This window comes from Hemitrygon akajei, chromosome 4 (genome assembly GCF_048418815.1).
Source record: "Hemitrygon akajei chromosome 4, sHemAka1.3, whole genome shotgun sequence".
NCBI lineage: Eukaryota > Metazoa > Chordata > Chondrichthyes > Myliobatiformes > Dasyatidae > Hemitrygon > Hemitrygon akajei.
In genome coordinates this window covers 81,465,238-81,484,933 of record NC_133127.1, presented here as the reverse complement: position 1 = coordinate 81,484,933, position 19,696 = coordinate 81,465,238, and the positions used below count along the sequence as shown (strand labels likewise).

Below are 19,696 nucleotides of genomic sequence, written 5' to 3'. Positions count from 1 at the left end.
ATTTTAGGCCGCACCACTACTTTTAAATATACATACGTATCGGTAACACAAATTACGTTGCATATACTTTTTTACTGAACAGCACGAACAACATTCCAATATCTCCTAGCGACTGGTAAATATATATATATACTGCAGCCTACCAGGAAAAGTTATTGATCGCCTTTAACTTAAAAGCAGCGTTTTCGCTCGGGTCTGATGCGCTCGCATAACGCGATCGGGTCTAATCGGGTCTGATGCGCTCGGGTCTGACGCGCTCGCGTAACGCGATCGGGTCTAATCGGGTCTGACGCGCTCGCGTAACGCGATCGGGTCTAATCGGGTCTGATGCGCTCGCGTAATGCCCCCACCTTCCCGTATATATCCCACAAGACGCGGCGAAACCGGGTGTGACGTCATAGCATCCCGGGATGTAGTACAGAAAACAAATATAGTTAAAACACTTCTAACTTTAACAAACAAATGAATTACTAAGCGAAAATATTATAAACTAAGTAACTGCCATAAAGGCAGCACAATGCTTTTCTTCCAGTGTTTTCCATGTTGATGAGGGTGAGTACAAATGACTGATTTACAATAATTTAATTGTGAAAGTGCGCTTGATTTATCGTACAATTTCATTGGACCTCTGTGAACTACTCATCAATTTTATTGGTCTACTGTTACGAGGCAAAATGTTTACGAGGCGGCATGAAAAAAAAACTATGTATTAGCCGCTCTGGATTAAAGGCCGCAGAGTTCAAAGCTGTTCAAAATGTGGGAAAAAAGTAGCGGCTTATAATCCGGAATCTACGGTAGTTATTTGTTTATTCAATTTAGATAAAACAAAAGGAAGCAAAGATCCTAAAATAGAAAACAGTGAAAAGTCTTGTACAGATTTACACTCCAAATTTACCCATTGTGGGCTTGATATTGACACCGATTGTGTCTAAAATATTAAGTATCAAATGTTAACTGCCCAGTAGTAAAATCTTAGGTTTGGCAAAGCCAAACCACCTTCCTTCTTAGGCTTCTGTAAATATTTTTTACTTAATCTAGGATTTTTATTCTGCCACACATACAAGGATATTTTGGAGTCAATAATGTCAAAAAAAGATATAGAAATAAAAATTAGTAATGCTTGAAATAGATATAAAAATTTGGGTAAAACTATCATCTTAATAGCATTAATTCAACCAACCAATGACAAAGATAGAGGGGACCATCTAGTAATAAGTTGCTTGATTTGGTCAATTAAGGGTAAAAAAATTAACTTTAAATAAATCTTTATGTTTCAGGGTGATTTTAACACCCAGATAAGTTATCAGTGACAACTTTAAATGGTAAATGTTTATAGATTGGAACTTGCGTGTTTAATGGGAATAATTCACTTTTATTAGAATTCAGTTTATAGCCATAAAAGCTACTAAACTGAGCAAGCAAGGATAAGATAGCAGGAATAGATCTCTCAGGATCAGAGATGTATAGTAACAAATCATTAGCATATAGTGATAGCTTATAAGTCCCTTCCCCACGGGTAATACCAAAAATATTAGGTGAGTCACGAATCGTAATGGCTAAGGGTTCCAAAGCGATATCAAATAGTAGAGGACTTAAAGGACAGTCTTGCCTCGTACCACGGAACAGCTGAAAAAAGGGAGATCTTCGATTATTGGTAAGAACTGAAGCCAAGGGCTTATAATATATTAATTTCATCCATGATATAAATTTCGGGCTGAAATTAAAATTCTGCAGCGTATTAAATAAATATGGCCATTCAACTTTATCAAACGCTTTTTCAGCATCTAAGGAAATAACACATTCTGGAATTTTAGATGGAGGAGTATAAACTATATTAATTAATTTCCTAATGTTAAAGGATGAATAACGATTTTTAATAAATCCGGTCTGGTCTTCAGAAATAATTTGAGGTAATATATTTTCCAATCTAGTGGCCAAAATTTTGGTAAAAATCTTGGAATCCGTATTCTTCGAAGATATAGGCCGATAGGATGCACATTCAATAGAGTCTTTGTCTTTTTTAAGAATAAGAGAAATGGAGGCATCATAAAAAGATTGTACACAAGGAAATCTGCAGATGCTGGAAATTCAAACAACAACACACACAAAATGCAGGTGGAACACAGCAGGCCAGGCAGCATCTATAGGGAGAAGTGCTGTCGACGTTTCGGGCCAAGACCCTTCGTCAGGACTAACCGAAAGGAAAGATAGTAAGAGATTTGAAAGTAGAGGCGGGAGGGGGAAATGTGAAATGATAGGAGTAGACCGGAGGGGGTGGGATGAAGCTAGGAGCTGGAAAGGTGATTGGCGAAAGTGATACAGAGCTGGAGAAGGCGAGACCCGACACAGACTGGGAGACCATTTCGTGGAACGCCTACGCTCGGTCCGCCAGAAAAAGCAGGATCTCCCAGTGGCCACACATTTTAATTCCACGTCCCATTCCCATTCTGATATGTCTGTCCATGGCCTCCTCTATTGTCAAAATGAATCCAAACTCAGGTTGGAGGAACAAGACCTTATATACCGGCTGGGTAGCCTCCAACCTGATGGCATGAACATTGACTTCTCTAACTTCCGTTAATGCCCCTCCTCCCCTTCTTACCCCATCCCTGACATAGTTAGTTGTTTGCCTGTTCTCCATCTCCCTCTGGTGCTCCCCCCTCCTTTCTTTCTCCTGAGGCCTCCCGTCCCATGATCCTTTCCCTTCTCCAGCTCTGTATCACTTTCGCCAATCCACTTTCCAGCTCCTAGCTTCATCCCACCCCCTCCAGTCTACTCCTATCATTTCGCATTTCCCCCTCCCCCCTCTTCTTTCAAATCTCTTACTATCTTTCCTTTCGGTTAGTCCTGATGAAGGGTCTTGGCCCGAAACATCGACAGCGCTTCTCCCTATAGATGCTGCCTGGCCTGCTGTGTTCTACCAGCATTTTGTGTGTGTTGTTGATAAAAAGATTGTGGTAGTTTACCTACAGTTAATGCATCTTTAAAAATTTTACACAGCCAAGGAGAAAGTATAGAAGAAAAAGATTTAAAGAATTCCTCAGTATAACCGTCCGGACCAGGGGCTTTACCTGAATTCATTGAAAAAATAGCCTCTTTTATTTCAGTTTCCGTAATAGGTGCATCTAGTAATATACAATCTTCGGCTGTTAATTTCGGGATATTCAATTTTCTTAAAAATTCATCCATTATGGAAGAATCATCAGAAAATTCTGATTGATAGAGTTATAAAAATCTTGAAAGGCTTTATCTTTTATGATCAATTGTCAAAGTGCCATCTCGTTTACGAATCTTAATGATTTGCCGTTTAACTGAAGCAGTTTTCAATTGATTAGCCAATAATTTACCAGATTTGTCTCCATGTACATAAAACTGAGTCCTAAATTTAATTAATTGATTTTCAATCGAGGAGGATAATAACAAACTGTGTTCCATTTGAAGCTCAACTCTCTTTTTATAAAGTTCTTTACTAGAGGTCACAGAGTAAGTCTTACCAATTTCTTTAATTTTATCAACCAATATAAGTATTTCAGTGTTAATTCGTTTCCTGACTCCAGCAGAGTATGAAATAATTTGTCCACGAATAAATGCTTTAAAAATGTCCCATAATATTCCACTAGAAATCTCTTCTGTAAGATTTGTTGAAAAAAACAAATCAATTTATTGTTTAATAAAGTTGAGAAAGTCTGAGTCCTGAAGTAGAGTTGAACCGCCATGATTTAACACTTGAGGATGAATCCGTTGTCTTAATAGATAGTTTCAAAGGTGCGTGATCAGAGATAGTAATAGTCATATTTACAATCAATAACGTCTGTAAGTAAACGATGATCAAGTCAATTCTTGAGTAATTATGATAAACATGAGAGAAATATGAAAATTCTGTCGTTGGGGTGTAAAAACCACCAAATATCAGAGATTCTAAAATCAACCATAAAGGAGTTAATAAGATTTATTAATTTTTTTTTGGAAGATTTATTTGGAAGAACCTGAGTGGACTTAGATCTGTCCATCGAGGGATTTAAACAACAGGTAAAATCCCCACCCATTATCAACATATTCTCATTTAAATTAGGGAAGAATGTAAATAAACACTTAAAAAATTCAGGACAATCAATATTTGAAGCATAAACATTAACTAAAACAACTTTTTGGTTAAAAAGTAAACCACTAAGGAGCAAAAATCTACCTTGTGGGTCCAAAATTGCTTCATAATGTATAAAAGAGGTTGAGGAGTCTATAAAAATAGAAACGCCTTTTATTTGAGCTTGAAAATTCAAATGATACTGTTGGCCCTTCCAAAACCTAAAAAAACGCTGACTATCCTCCTTCCTCACATGAGTCTCTTGTGCAAAGATAATATTAGCATTTATTCTGTGGAATACATTAAATATTTTTTTTCGTTTAATCGGATGATTTAAAGCATTTGTATTCCAAGAGACAAAGTTAATAATCTTATCCATATTGCTAATATTTATCGTAGTTAACGCACAAGGTTAAGGAGAAGATAAGCTCATGAATCCGGAAGAGGAGAGCAGGTTCAAAGAGGAACCGGAAGTTATGACATTTCAGCCATTTTGGTAGTTTCAAGTCAGCCCATGAAGTGAAAACTAAGCAGAAAGCAAAGGCAAAAGAGAGTCCCCCCTCCCCCGAAAACCCAAGAAAAAGCCAGAAAGAGGCAAGCATGCAAACTAAAATGAATTTTACCCCCATCTCTCAAGACGGCAACTCAGAAGAAGTAGTAAAAAAACAGACACAAACCGCCCATATTCAAAAAAGAATAAAGGGTTAGTATAACAAGGATTAAACTATAAAATTAATATTATAAAAAAAACAAGATTAAAAAAAGAAAAATACTAAACTGTTAAAACCCAAAAGTGGATAACGTTATACTAATATTTCAAAAAAAGGTCATCAGTCTTGTTCAGACACATCCAAATGGATGTGACGTATCTAAGAACTGAGGTCTTATGGGAAGGAGAAACAACATCTTGGAAAAGGAAAGTTTAAAAAAAACCTTAATACTTAAGCATAAAAAATATAAGGCAAAAATGTATACATAGAAACGTTTAATTAGTTACTTACAAAACTAACAGAATACTAGCTTAAAAAAACTCAAAGTAAACCAAAAACAGACCTTTATTTAAACGTATAAAAAATACACTATCGGCCATCACATAAGGATCATCAAATTATGAAAGGTCCGAATCTGTAGGCTAATTATTAGCAAAGAAAAAAGGCAAAACAATAAAAAGCCATTAAAAACGGATAATAAAAATACGTTAGTCAACTCATAGTAAAAGGTGCTATTCCTCAAGAAATCTTTAGGCATCTGCTGGAGATTTAAACAGCCGATGAGAATCATCAGGAAGAGTGACTCTCAATTGTGCTGGAAATAGCAACACTTGTTTGTAGCCTTTCTGATGGAATTCCAACATAACCGGTTTAAAAGCCATTCTTTCCCTCAGAACTTCGGGACTGTAGTCTTCCAGAATACAAAACTTGAAATCTTGAAAGCTGATCATACCCTTCTGCCGGGCAGCTCGAATCAGGCGATCTTTAATACGAGGATAGTGAAGTCAGAGAATCACAGGCCGTGGTTTTCCGCCTGGAACTGGTTTAAAGCGAGAGATGCAATGTGCACGGTTGATTATTGGAGGGGTATCCAGAACATCTGAGCCAAAAACATCCATTACAAATTTAGCGAAAAATGCAACTGGATCACCCTTCTCAAAATTTTCCAGGAGCCTGATTATCCGCAGATTCTGTCTTCGAGATCGATTTTCAAGATCAATAAGTTTGGATTTATAACGTTCCAACAATTGAGAGGTTGAAGATAGCTTTTGTTCCAAAGTTTCAATTTTACGATCTCTCTGGCGAGCGGCATCTTCGAGAGCTAAAATTCTTGCTTGTTGTTGTTGAATATCCGATTTAAGTGATTGAAGATTTGCATTGAACATCTTTAGTTTCATCAAGCGAAGAAAACCTTGGGGTGAGTTTATTCTCCAGTCTCTCTAGTCTCTCATCCATAAGTTTCCCGATTGCGTCCAAAGTTGACGGTTCTTTAGTCAGTTTCGATTTTTTAGTTTCTCGTGGTTTAGACATTTTGATGAGTTGAAAAATAATTCAAAAAGTCAAAAAATAATTTATAAATATCAGCTCCTTTAAAGTAGGTAAAAATAGGTCAGTTCGGGGGTGATTGTAGGTTAAAAAAAAGTAAAAGGATTGAAGCCAAGCCTAATACAGCCTCACCCCATAAGCGCCATCTTGACAGTCCGAATGTTGTCAATATTAAACTGGTCCGCGGTGCAAAAAAGGTTGGTGACCCCTGTACTAGGTAGGCGCTAGTTAGTGGCCAATTAGCATACCAACTCGCATGCATTTGGGATGAGGGAAGAAACCAAAGCACTCAGAGGAAACCAACATGGTCAAAAGGAGAATGTGCAAAATCCACTCAAACAGCAGGACTGAATCCAGGTTTCTGCATTGAGTCTACAGCTGTAGTGACTGTGCTACTGTTCTGTGTCCATAACATTTCAGCTGAAGCTTAACTAGTGACTTAACAAGCTTGAGTATGATTCTCAAGATTATAATCATTTCCCCATATGTAAAGCTAAGTATTTCATGCTGACTACTTAACACTAATGATGCAATAACATTCATTCTCAGGATCAATTTTCCTTCAAAATAGCATCATGCCTCTAGGAGTTGTTTTTTCTCCAAAGTATATCCTTCCATTAATCTGTTAAAATGCATATGCCTCATTCATCAATTCATCTATACTCTTCTGCCTGGTACAATAACAAAAAAGTATTGTTTGTCAAACAAACTGCAAACCTTCCTTTCATAAATCTACACAGTCCTGACTGTCTTAATACAATTAGACCAGAAGACTGTAAGATATAGAAACAGCATTAGGCCATTCAGCCCATTAAGTCAGCTCTGCCATTCAATCATGGCTGATTTATTTTCATTCTCAACTCTATTCTCTTGCCTATTCCCCATAACCTTTGACGCCCTTACTAATCATGAACCTATCAACTTTCACTTTAAATTTTCCCAATTACTTGGTCTTCAAAGCTATCTGTGGCAATGAATTCCACAGATTCACCACCCCCTTGCTAAAGAAATTCCTCTTCATCTCTGTTCTAAAGGGATATGCTTCTATTCTAATCCTGTGCCCTCTGGTCCTTTGTTGTCCATGTCCACTCTATCCAGGCTTTTCAATATAAGGTATGTTTCAATGAGATCCTCTCATATTCATCAAAACTCCAGCAAATACAAGCCCTGAGCTGTCAAATGCTCCTCATATATGAGAATCCTCATATAATGATTCCTGGAAGAATTTTCATTAACCTCCTGTGGACCAGCAAATCCATTTGCTCTCCAATGCCAGCAAATCCCAAAATTGCTCACAATACCCAAATCTGATCTGATGAATGTCTTATAAAGCCCTAGCTTCCTTGCTTTTATATTCTAGTTCTCTCAAAATGAATGCTAACATTGCATTTGCCTTCCTTACTACCAACTAACTTGCCATTTAACCTTTAGGAAAACCTGCACTCGGATTCTCAAGTATCTTTGCACCAATGGTTTCTGAATTTGCTCTCCATTTAGAAATAAAATCAATGCCATATTCCTTCTACTAATGTGTATTACCATACATTTTCCTACACTGTATACCATCTGCCACTTCTTTTCTCCTAATCTGTCCAAGTCCTTTTGCAGGCTCCCTATTATTATTTAAATAACTGATTCCAGCATTTTGTTTTTACTGATACAGGCCAATTAGTTACCCACTCCCTTTCTCCCTTTCGAATCTCTTTTGGATTCTCCAGCAATAAATAGAACTTCCTGATTTAATACTATAACACCCATCAACTATATACTGTATATATTAAAAACTATTTAAAATTACATCAATTACACAGGATGGACCAAACTGTTGATTCAAAAAGGCAAAAGGTGGATGTGTGTGTTTCATGATAAACTCTCAGTGGTGCTCCGATGTAGTAGTTTTGCTGTATTCACATTTCCCTGACCTTTAACACCTAACGATCAAATGACAACTATTCTATTTACCAAGAGAGTTCTTCTCCATGATCTTGACTGTAGTTAACATACCACCAGTGGCCAACTATAATCAAGCGCTTGAGGTACCATATGATGCTGTCAAACAAGAAACAGTCTATCCCGACGCATTTCATATCATAGTTGGGGACTTCAATCAGACTTGTTTGAAAAAATTCCCAGCCCAATTGCCATCAGGATATAACCTGTAACACCAGAGGTTCCAACACATTGGACTACTGCTATACTAAGATAAGGAATACCTACAGTTCCATGCCCAGACCAAACTTCTGGAAATCTGATCACTTCGCTGTCCTTCTCCTACCTACATACAAGCAGATGCTAAAGAGCAAGGCTCCAGAGATTAGGACAACAAAGTGGTCACAGGAGGCAGAGGAACAGATATGGGATAGCTTTGACTTGTTGGACTTGGCTGCATTCAAGAACTCATCTGTGGATCTGAATGAATACACAACGGTTGTCACGGACCTTATAAAAAGTCGTAGACGAGTGTGTCCACACATAATCATTCAGTCTTTCCTAACCAGAAACCCCGGATGAACCACGAGATCCACAATCTGCTGAGGGCCAGATCAGGGGCATTCCAGTTTAGCAACCAAGAAAGTTACAAGAGGTCGAGGTACCAATTCCAGACTAAACTTGAATCAATGAAGGATGCTCAACAGCTGTAGCAGGGCTTGAATGGTATCACCTCTTACAGAGTGAAACCATAGGTGACAAGGCACCACGTCCGGATGAGCTCAATGCCATCTATGCTCACTTTTACAGTCAAAATATTGAAGAACCAACACAAATGCCTACAGCCCCCAATGACATTGTGATTTCAGTCTCTTAGGCTGACATGAGAGCATCCTTCAGGAGGGTGAATCCAGGGGTAGCATCCAGCCCAAATGGGGCACCTAACTGAGTACTAATGACCTGTGCTGATCATCTGGCTAGAGTGTTCAATGAGATCTTTACCTCTGGCTTTGGCAGTCTGAGGTATTCATCTGCTTCAAGCAGGCTTCAATTATATCTGTGCCCAAGAAAAACGTGGTGACCTACCTCATTGACTATCATCCAGTAGCACTTACATCCACAGTGATGAAGCATTTTGAGAGCTTAGTAATGAAACATATCAACTCCTGCCTGAGAAGTGATTTGGATCCACTCCAATTTCACTACCAGCAACAAGTCCACAGCAGATGCCATTTCATTGCCTCTTCACCCAACCCTAAAACATCTGAACAAAGATGCTACAACAGGATGTTCTTTATTGACTCCAGCTCAGCATTCAATACTATCATCCCCTCAAAACAACTCAATAAGCTTCATACCTTAGCCTCAATACCTTCTTTTGCAATTTCCTTACTTGAAGACCCCAGTCAGATCGGATTAGCAACAACACCTCCTCCACAATCTCCATCAGCACAAGTGCACCACAAGTGCTCAGTCCCCTGCTCTACTCACTTTACACTTACCACTGTGGCTAAGCACAGCCCCAATGCCATATTTAAGTTTGCTGATGGCACCACTGTCATGGGCCGAATCAAAGGAGGTGATGAATCAGGAGATTAATGTCTGTCATGGCTCCCTTCATACTCCATTATAGCAGGTGGTGGTAATGCACCTTTCTAATAGATGCGAGCCAACATAGCATAAAAGAAGAAGGGTGGTGGAGGGGTGTGAGGAGGAGGAATACAGCACAAACTAAACGGAAGACAGAAAAAAATTAAAATTATATTAAAAGCTGCCTTACAAGTAGTAAACAATACTCAGACTTCAAAGGAGGATTGTTAACAGTTTTTCTAATCTTACAATGGAATGCTAGAAGCCTGTTAAATAACGGTCAAGAATTTAAGAAATTTGTTGGAAGACTTACCAAGTAAACCTGAACAGGATGGGTATAGGAAACCTGGTTGAAATTGTGTCCAAGTTTTAAGATACAGGATTACGTTGATGCCTCAGGGGTCGGTACTGGGATCTTTCTGAATCATTATTTATGTAAATGATTTCAATGTGAATGTACATTAGAACAATTAGCAAGTTTACTGACATTAAAATTAGGGAGATCTTATTGATAGTGAATTAGGTTAGTGAATTACAAAGATCTTAAACAGTTAGGGACAAGGATTGAGGAATAGAAATGGATTTCAACTTGGATAAGTGCAAGGTGATGTGTTTTGACATCCAAACTAGGGTTGACATATACAGTGAAAGGCAGGGCACTGATGAGTGCTGTGGAACAGAGGCATCTGGGAGTACGTGCAAAAACAGCCATGCAACACCAGTGCAAAAGCATGAGTGGTTAAAAAAAGGTATTTATCAGTCAGGGCATCAATTTAGGAGTAGGGACATTATGTTGTTGTTATACATGTTATTGATGAGACTGTATTTAGAGGATTGTGTACAGTTTAGGTCATATTCCTATAAGAAATATCAAGTTGAGTGTGTGCAAGATCAGATTTAGAAGGATGCTACTTGAACTAGAGGGTTTGAGTTATAGGGAAACAAACTAAATCTTTACTTAATGAAGTGTAGGAGAATTAAGGTGGAAGTGGTTGAGGCAGGTACACCTGCAACATTTAAGAGGTATTTGAATATGAAGGAGACAGGCTTGGAGGGTTAGAGTCCTAATGCGGGAAATAGGAACTAGCTGTGGTCAGCACGGACCAGTTGGACCGAAAGGCCTGCTTCCGTAATGTATTATTCTTTGCCTTTATGACAAGATTGCTTCCAGACACTATGAACAAAGTCAAGCTTTGAGCCACTTTTACCTATGGAAGCATGAGTATTGACAAACAGCCCACATCTCAGGACAACTGCAAGATTATCAGATTATGGTTTTAAGATACTTGTGCACGGTCATCTCTGAAATACTTAAGGACTTGCAGGAACATACAGGGAGGAGAGGAAAAAAATTGATATTTTAAAAATATATTCAATTACTTAATGATTAAACAAAAGTATTGTAAATAACCTCAAATCTAATTCTTGAAACAACTAAATAAGTTGTACATAAATAGCAACCTTGAAGCATTAATGTCATTAAATATCCTGATTACTAATACAACAAAAACTTATGTACAGGTATATTTTAAAGAAAAATACTAAAGATCTGTCAAAACAGGGTAATTACATAATATTACTAATTTAATATTTTCTTCATTTTCTTCTGAAATTCAGATAAGAATTTCCAGCTTGCAGTTAAAATATCAAAAAATATAGATTGTGGAACTTTGAGCTGGCTGAGTGTAGGAGGGAAAAATGTATGATCTTGAACAGCCTTAAAGGTATCCTACTATGTGCAACTCTACATACCTCCAGAAGTTTTAGAAGATGGATCAACAGCTAGTACAGCAACTTTATGTCCTTTTTCTGTCAACACTGTCCCAAATTTTTCAATAAATGTGGATTTCCCAGCTCCCGGCGGGCCAGTCAGTCCTGAAGAGCAAATCAGTACATTAAGTCATCATAGGTTAGAATAGTTTTCAGATCTTTGAATTCTCCTCCAAATAATCCAGTAACATTGAACAAAAACATTTTATTGGAAAGGGTGTGGAATAAAATGATTGAATGCAAGTTACTGCTTTGAAATAGGCTTGGCGAAGTCTAATCAGAAGCCCTTAATAGCCAAGGTATTATCACTGTTGTAGTCACAGAGATACAGCATAGAAACAAGCCTTTCAGCCTACTAAATCTAGTATGGCCAACAACAACCAATTTGGTACCAATCCTGTCTTGCTCCAATTTCTACTCTCCCCACATTCTCACCGACACACACTGTCCCCAGATTCTAGCACTCATGCAACACTAGGTCATTTTACATGACCAATTAACCTACCACACCACGTGAGAAGTAACTGGAACACCCAGAGTAAACAGATGTAGTAATGTGGAGAATTTGCGAGCTCCATGCAGGCAGGACCTGTGGTCAGGATTGAATTCAGATTACTGGTGCTGTGACACAGGAGCTCTACAAGCTATGCCACTGCCCTGAACATTACTCTTTCAAATCTCACTTCAGTGTGATACCTTTCATAATCCTTCTGTTTCAATACATAAAATACACGTTATAATATTGATTTGCAATCTACAGATCTACACTCAAAAACTGCAAGAGATTGATAGGGTGGACTACTAGTTAATATCTTCTGTACTTTAGGTTTCCTTGGACTAATAGCACATGTAAATTAATCACCAAATCAGTGGTTGTCAAATTTATAGAGGCAAAGAATGATGCAGGTACATTACCGAACTAGTAATCTGGGTGCCTCCAGCACTCCTCCCTTCTTTTGGCCTCACTACACTCTTGCTACAACAGTGACCTTAAGGACCATGACTCTGCCAAGTCACCAATCTAAGGTTGCCACTATCAAAAATATGGGCATCAAAAACAGATGGCATAGATTAAGATGAACGAAGTTTTAAAATGTATTTTAGCAAAAGATTTGTTTTTGAACTGTGGTTTAAACCTGGAACACACTCTCAGAGATGATGGAATCGGTTACAATCGCTACCTTTAAGAGCCATTTAGGTACCGGACACTATTACAGCTCAGGGCGTTCCAGAGTTCAATTCTGCCACTGTTCTGTAAGAAGTCTCTGTATGTCCTCCTCGTGGAATGCATGGGTTTCCTCCCACAGACCAAAGACGTACCGGGTAGGTTAACTGATCATTGTAAAATGATCTCGTGATTGGGTTAGGATTAATCAGGTTTGTCAGGGGTTGCTGGGGAGGTGTGGCTCAAAGAGCCAGTAGGACTTGCTACTCCACACTGTATCACTAAATAAATAAATATGAATAGGCAAGACATAAAAGGATATGGACCCAATGCAGGCAAATGGGATAATTGTAGATGGACCACAAAGGTCATAGAGGGTCGAAGGGACTGTTTCTGTGCTGTCCAACTCCATGACTATTAGCCACCCAAAATTTTAACCCCTTGCTAAGAGAATACCATTCAAAGATGGAGAGAAGATGCATGGGAGAGATGAGAAAATGTAAGAGACCAGAGGAAAGATCGGTGGGGGGGGTTTGTGGAGGGTGGGGAAGGGGATGGGTACAAAAATCAGGATAAGAATTATGCTTAACAGCAGGGTGTTAGAATGATGATGAGTAAAAGTTGGAGGGTGGGGGACTGAGGATGGCAGGAGGAGGTTAGGCAGCAAGCAGAGAATGGGGATGAGATGAAATGAAATCAAACTAAATAAAGGATGGGAAATTCAGGGATGGGGATGATCAAGAATGAGGAGGGCAAGGAAGGTAAGTGGGAGGATAGACAAGGAAAAACATTCTGTAGTGTGTCTATACATGTATGATATCTTGGGGGGGAAAGGGGATGATCACTTTGATGGAATTGCATTATTGTCCCTTCAACAGTCTGTAGGAATTAGAGATTGCAGATAGCTGTTAGAATAAGAGGGTTGCAAGATTAAGTGATTTCAACTTCCCTCATATTGACCGGGCTGCCATAGTGCAAAAGGATTGATTGGGGCAGAATTCTGAGGAAAGTTTCCTCAAAATATATGTAGACAGTTTAAGAGAAGGGGGAACACTAGATGTGCTATTGGGAAATAGGGCAGGGTAAGTGACTGAAATATCAGCGGGGAGCATTTTGGGATCAGTAAGCACAATTCCATTAGTTTTTAAATTCTTATGAAGGATGGGACTGATCCTAAAGTCCTAAATTGGGGCATGGTAAGTTTTGAAGGCATTAGTTAGGAATCTGCAATGGATATTTTAAGGTGAAGGGATGCCTGGAAAATGGGAGGCTTTTAAAAGTGAAGTAGAGAGAGTTCTGTTAGAATAAAGGGCAAGGCTGGCAGAGTAGGGAACTCTCATTGAAGAGGGATATTGAAACTCTACTCAGGAAAAAGGAAGCATATGACAGAGGCAACTGGGATCTAGAAAATCCTTCGTACAAGAGATGTAGGAGTACACAAGAGGGATAACAGGAGGATGAAACAACAAGAGATGGTTCTTGCAGACAAGGAAGTGAGAAACAAGAGATTTTACAAGTACATTAAAAGCAAAAGGATAACAAGGAAGAGAATGAGTACTCTTAAAGGATCAATGTTGTCATCTATGAGTGGAGCTAAGGAAGATTGGCTGAGATTCTAAATGACTATTCTCATTTATATTTACCATGGAGAAGGGCGTAAGTTAAGGAATTAAGAGAAATGAATAACAATGTCTTGTAACATATCCACATTACAAAGGAGATGCTGGGAGTCTTAAAGCACATTAATGCATTTAATATTTATATTAATATAATACATTAAGACCATAAGATATAGGTGCAGAAGTAGGCCATTCGGCCCATCAAGTCTGCTCTGCCATTCAATCATGGGCTGATCCAATTCTTCCAGTCAGCCCCACTCCCCTGCCTTCACCCCATACCTTTTGATGCCCTGGCTAATCAAGAACCTATCTATCTCTGCCTTAAATACACCCAATGACTTGGCCTCCACAGCCGCTCATGGCAACAAATTCCAGATTTACCACCCTCTGACTAAAGTAATTTCTCCGCATCTCTTTTCTAAATGGACATCCCTCAATCCTGAAGTTGTGCCCACTTGTCCTAGATTCCCTACCATGGGAATAACCTTGCCATATCTAATCTATTCAGGTCTTTTAACATTCGAAATGTTTCTATGAGATCCCCCCTCATTCTCCTGAACTTCAGGGAATATAGCCCAAGATCTGCCAGACGTTCCTCATATGGTAACCCTTTCATTCCTGGAATCACTCTTGTGAATCTTCTCTGAACCCTCTTCAATGTCAGTATATCCTTTCTAAAATAAGGAGCCCAAAACTGCATACAATACTCCCAAGTGTGGTCTCACAAGTGCTTTGCAGAGCCTCAACATCACATCCCTGCTCTTATATTCTATACATCTAGAAATGAATGCCAGCATTGCATTCACCTTCTTCACAATCGACTCAACATGGAGATTGACATTTAGAGTACCTTACACAAGGACTTCCAAGTCCCTTTGCATATCCGCATTTTGAATTCTCTCCTCTCTAAATAACAGTCTGCCTGTTTATTTCTTCCACCGAAGTGCATGACCATACACTTTCTAACATTGCATTTCAATTGCCACTTCTTTGCCCATTCCCCTAAACTATCTAAGTCTCTCTGCAGGCTCTCTGTTTCCTCAATACTACCCACTCTTCCACCTATCTTTGTATCATCTGCAAATTTAGCCACAAATCCATTGATACCATAGTCCAAATCATTTACATACGTCGTACAAAGCAGCGGTCCCAACACCGACCCATGTGGAAATCCACTGGTAACTGGCATCCAGTCAGACTAGGATCCGTTTATTCCCACTCTCTGTTTTCTGCCTATCAGCCAATGCTCCACCTATGCTAGAAACTTCCTTGTAATTCCATGGGCTCTTATCTTGCTAAGCACCTCGTCAAAAGGCTTCTGAAAATCCAAGTACACCAGGTCTACTGCATCTCCTTTGTCTATCCTGCTTGTAATTTCAAAGAATTGCAGTAGTTTGTCAGGCAGGATTTTCCTTTCAGGAAACCATGCAGGCTGTGGCCTATCTTGTCATGTGCCTCCAGGTACTCTGGAATCTAGTCCCAAACAATCGATTCCAACAGCTACCCAACTACTGATGTCAGGCTAACAGGTCTATAGTTTAAAAGGCAAACACAAGGAAATCTGCAGAAGCTGGAAATACAAGCAACAAACACAAAATGCTGGTGGAACGCAGCAGGCCAGGCAGCATCTATAAGGAGAAGCGCTGTCGACCTTTCGGGCCGAGACCCTTCGTCAGGACTAACTGAAAGGAAAGATAGTAAGAGATTTGAAAGTAGGAGGGGGAGGGGAAAATGCAAAATGATAGGAGAAGACAGGAGGGGGTGGGGTGAAGCTGAGAGTCAGAAAGGTGATTGGCAAAAGGGATACAGAGCTAGAGAAGGGAAAGGATCATGGGACGGGAGGCCTAGGGAGAAGGGAGCACCAGAGGGAGATGGAAAACAGGCAGAGTGATGGGCAGAGAAAGAAAAAAAGGGAGGGGGTCTATGGTTTCCTTTCTGCTGCCTCCCACCCTTCTTAAATAGCGAAGTAACATTTGCAATTTTCCAGTCATCTGGTACAATGCTAGAATCCATCGATTCTTGAAAGATCATCATTAATGCCTCTGCAATCCCTCCAGCTACTTCGTTCACAATCCGAAGGTGCATTCCATCAGGTTCAGGAGATTTATCCACCCTCAGACCATTAAGCTTCCTGAGCACCTTCTCAGTCCAAATTTTCACTGCACAAACTTCACTTCTCTGACACTCTTGAATGTCCGATATACTGCAAACATCTTCCACTGTGAAGACTGATGCAAAATATGCATTCAGTTCTTCTGCCATCTCTCCATCTCTCATTACAATATCTCCAGCATCATTTTCTATTGGTCCTATATCTACGCTCAACTCTCTTTTAACTTTTATATACTTAAAAAAACTTTTAGTATCTTGATATTAGTCGCCAGTTTCCTTTCATAATTCATCTTTTCCTTCCTAATGACCTACTTAGTTTCCTTCTGTAGGTTTTTAAAAGCTTCCCATTCCTCTATCTTCCCACTAGCTCTGGCTTCCTTGTTGCCCTCTCTTTTGCTTTAACTTTGGTTCTGACTTGTCAGCCACCGTAGTGTCCTTCTTCCCTTTGAAAATTTCTTCTTCGGAATATATCTGTCCTGCACTTCCCTAATTTTTCACAGAAACCCCAGCCATTGCTGCTCTGCTGTCCTTCCTGCAAATGTCCCTTTCCAGACAACTTTGACTAGTTCCTTAAAGACTGGAGGGTGGCAAATATTGTGTTTCTATCTTAAAACAGCTGTAGGACAAACTACATGTTGGTGAGCCTAATATCAGTGGTGGGAAAATTACTGGAGGGGATTACGAAGAACAGGATCTAACAGTACTTGGAAAGACGAGGACTGATAGGGAGAGTCAGCGTGGCTGTCTGTGGGAAATGGTGCACCCCTCAAATTTGATTTGGTTTTTCAGTTGAAAAGTGAAGGCAATTCAGCAAGGCTATTGACAGGTACCTGCATAATAGTCTACTCCAGATTAGATTACATGGGATTCAAGATGAGTAGGCAATTTTGATATATCGTGGATTTTTGATATAAAATTGCCTTGGTGGAAGAAATCCACGAAGTGGTTTTGGATGCTTGTTTCATGGATTGGAAGCCTGTGACCAGTGATATGCCATAGAGATCAATACTGGGTCTGCTATCTTTTGATTTGGATAAGAAAGTACAGTATTTGGGCATGGTTAGTAAGTTTGCAGATGAGTGATAGTATAGAGGACAGTGAAGAGGGTTAACTAAGATCACAATGAGACCTAAATAAACAGAGGGAGATGGCCAAAAATGACAGATAAAATTTAACGCTCAAACGTGAGGTATTCTACTTTGGTAAGTTAAACCAGGGCAGGACATGCACAATAAACAATAGGGACCTGGAGAGTGTTGTAGAACAGAGGTTGCTAGGAGTACAAGCACATAGATCCCTGAAAGCAGACACGTGAACACAGGATGAAGAATGTGTTTGGTACATTTGCCTTAATTGGTCAGGGCATCCTGAACAACCTGTTAAATTGTACAAGTTGTTGGTGAAGCCATGCTTGGAGTATAGTGTGCAATTCTCATTGCCTAGCTATCATGAAGCTGGAAAGGATGCAGAAAAGAGTCAGAAGCATGTTATATAACAAGTAATTCCGTTCCAAAGAGGCTAAATAAACTGGGCAAACACGAGAAAATCTGCAGATGCTGGAAATTCAAGCAACACACAAAAATGCTGGTGGAACACAGCAGGCCAGGCAGCATCTATAGGAAGAAGCACTGTTGACGCTTCGGGTTGAGACCCTTCGGCAGGACTAACTGAAAGGAAAGACAGCAAGAGATTTCTAAGTAGGAGGAGGAGGGGAAAATGTGAAATGATAGGAGAAGACCGGAGGGGGTGGGGTGAAGCTGAGAGCCAGAAAGGTGATTGGTAAAAGGGATACAGAGCTAAAGAAGGGAAAGGATCATGGGATGGGAGGCCTAGGGAGAAAGAAAGGGGGAGGGGAGCACCAGAGGGAGATGGAGAACAGGCAGAGTGATGCGCAGAAAGAGAAAAAAAAGGGGGGGAAACAAACTAAATATATCAGGGATGGGGTAAGGAGAGGAGGGGCATTAACGGAAGTTAGAGAAGTCAATGTTCATGCCATCAGGTTGGAGGCTACCCAGCAGGTATATAAGGTGTTGTTCCTCCAACCTGAGTGTGGCTTCATCTTGACAGTAGAGGAGGCCATGTAAAGACATATCAGAATGGGAATGGGGCATGTAATTAAAATGTGTGGCCACTGGGAGATCCTGCTTTCTCTGGCGGACAGAGCGTAGATGTTCAGCAAAACAATCTACCTACATACACCTACGCAGCACCCGATCCACAGATGTGGCCTCAAATCTCACTATTTCTTGAGTCTTTATGAAGGGCCTCAGCCCTATACCTTGACTTTTCATTTCCCTCCACAGATGTTTCCTGACCTGCTGAGCTCCTCGGGGATTTTGTGTATGTCCCTCATTCTAAAACTTCACAGATCAAATATATAACGGTCCTTCAGATGTGGGAGCACACAAAATACGGTTCCGAATGAGAAAGGTCCAGATTCAAATTAGAGATTTCCAAATCAAGATGTTGGCAATCCTCCCATGACCGGACAGACCTACTCTTTATGAAGCAACGATCTAAAGGAGGCTCAAACAGAGTATCTATACCTTTTACAATAAAACCCAAATAGCCAAAGGAATGGGTTGTTACTCACTGAAAGCTGAGAATTATTCTGCTTCTCCCATTTACACCACCTCTCGACCAATATTTTGTTTCTTTACCCACTGTTACTTCTTTTCACCTTACATCATCAACCCTTTGTCGTTTAATATCTCCTGTTTTACAGACTACTTGTATTCTTTTTTCTCCTTACACTGCCTTTGAAAATTCACCTCTTCCAAGTTTGGATGACAGATCATTGTCAAATATTTCTTGTTATTTCGGACTTCCAAGATCCACCGTGTTGTGGTTTTTGAGGGATTTGGTATAAGGCTTCATTTGAGGACGCCGCGATTGCTGATCACCCGGTGGCGTTTCGAAAGGCCACTCGGTACTGACCCAGTCTGAAGCCCAGCGGTCTCCCGCCGTTCAGCCGCTCCCGTTCCTTCTGGCAGGTTAGCACTCTCTGCAGCAGCAGCTGCGCCAGGTGCCTCTTCTGCCGGTGAGCCGACTCCACCAGGGTGATGCCTTCAGCCAGGCACGACCTGCTTCCACTCAGCAGCCCGCGGCCCAAACGGTCAAGCAGCCTCCTCTCCCAGTCGGACATCCGTCCCGGCTCCGTCCCCGGGCCTGCAGGGCCGTCCGGCGCCGGGCCAAGGCGCTGGTGCGCGACGCCGCGCGCCCACACCCCGAATTCCGGCCCGGTCGCGCGCCGCTGCGCGGGGCCCTGGCGCGAGGGTCCTCTCGGGCAGTTCGGCCGAGTGGCGCGAGGCCAGCCGCCCGGCAGCAGCCGCGGCCGCACCGCCTGGAGCATCGTCCTTCAGCCGGGGCCGTGACCAACCCGCTGCTCGGTTCC

At 40.5% G+C, this 19,696-nt stretch overlaps 1 protein-coding gene across 1 annotated transcript in view; it reads right to left on the bottom strand.

The window, feature by feature from the left end:
• mmaa (metabolism of cobalamin associated A) overlaps positions 1–19,696 on the bottom strand; it is a 55,261-nt gene extending 35,565 nt beyond the window's left edge. The window contains exons 1-2 of the mRNA XM_073042944.1: positions 19,240–19,696; positions 11,389–11,511 (exon numbers count right to left, since the gene is read on the bottom strand). Of these exons, the coding sequence (XP_072899045.1) occupies positions 11,389–11,511; positions 19,240–19,654 (538 nt within the window). The 5' untranslated portion in view covers positions 19,655–19,696. The remainder of the gene's footprint in view (positions 1–11,388; positions 11,512–19,239) is intronic.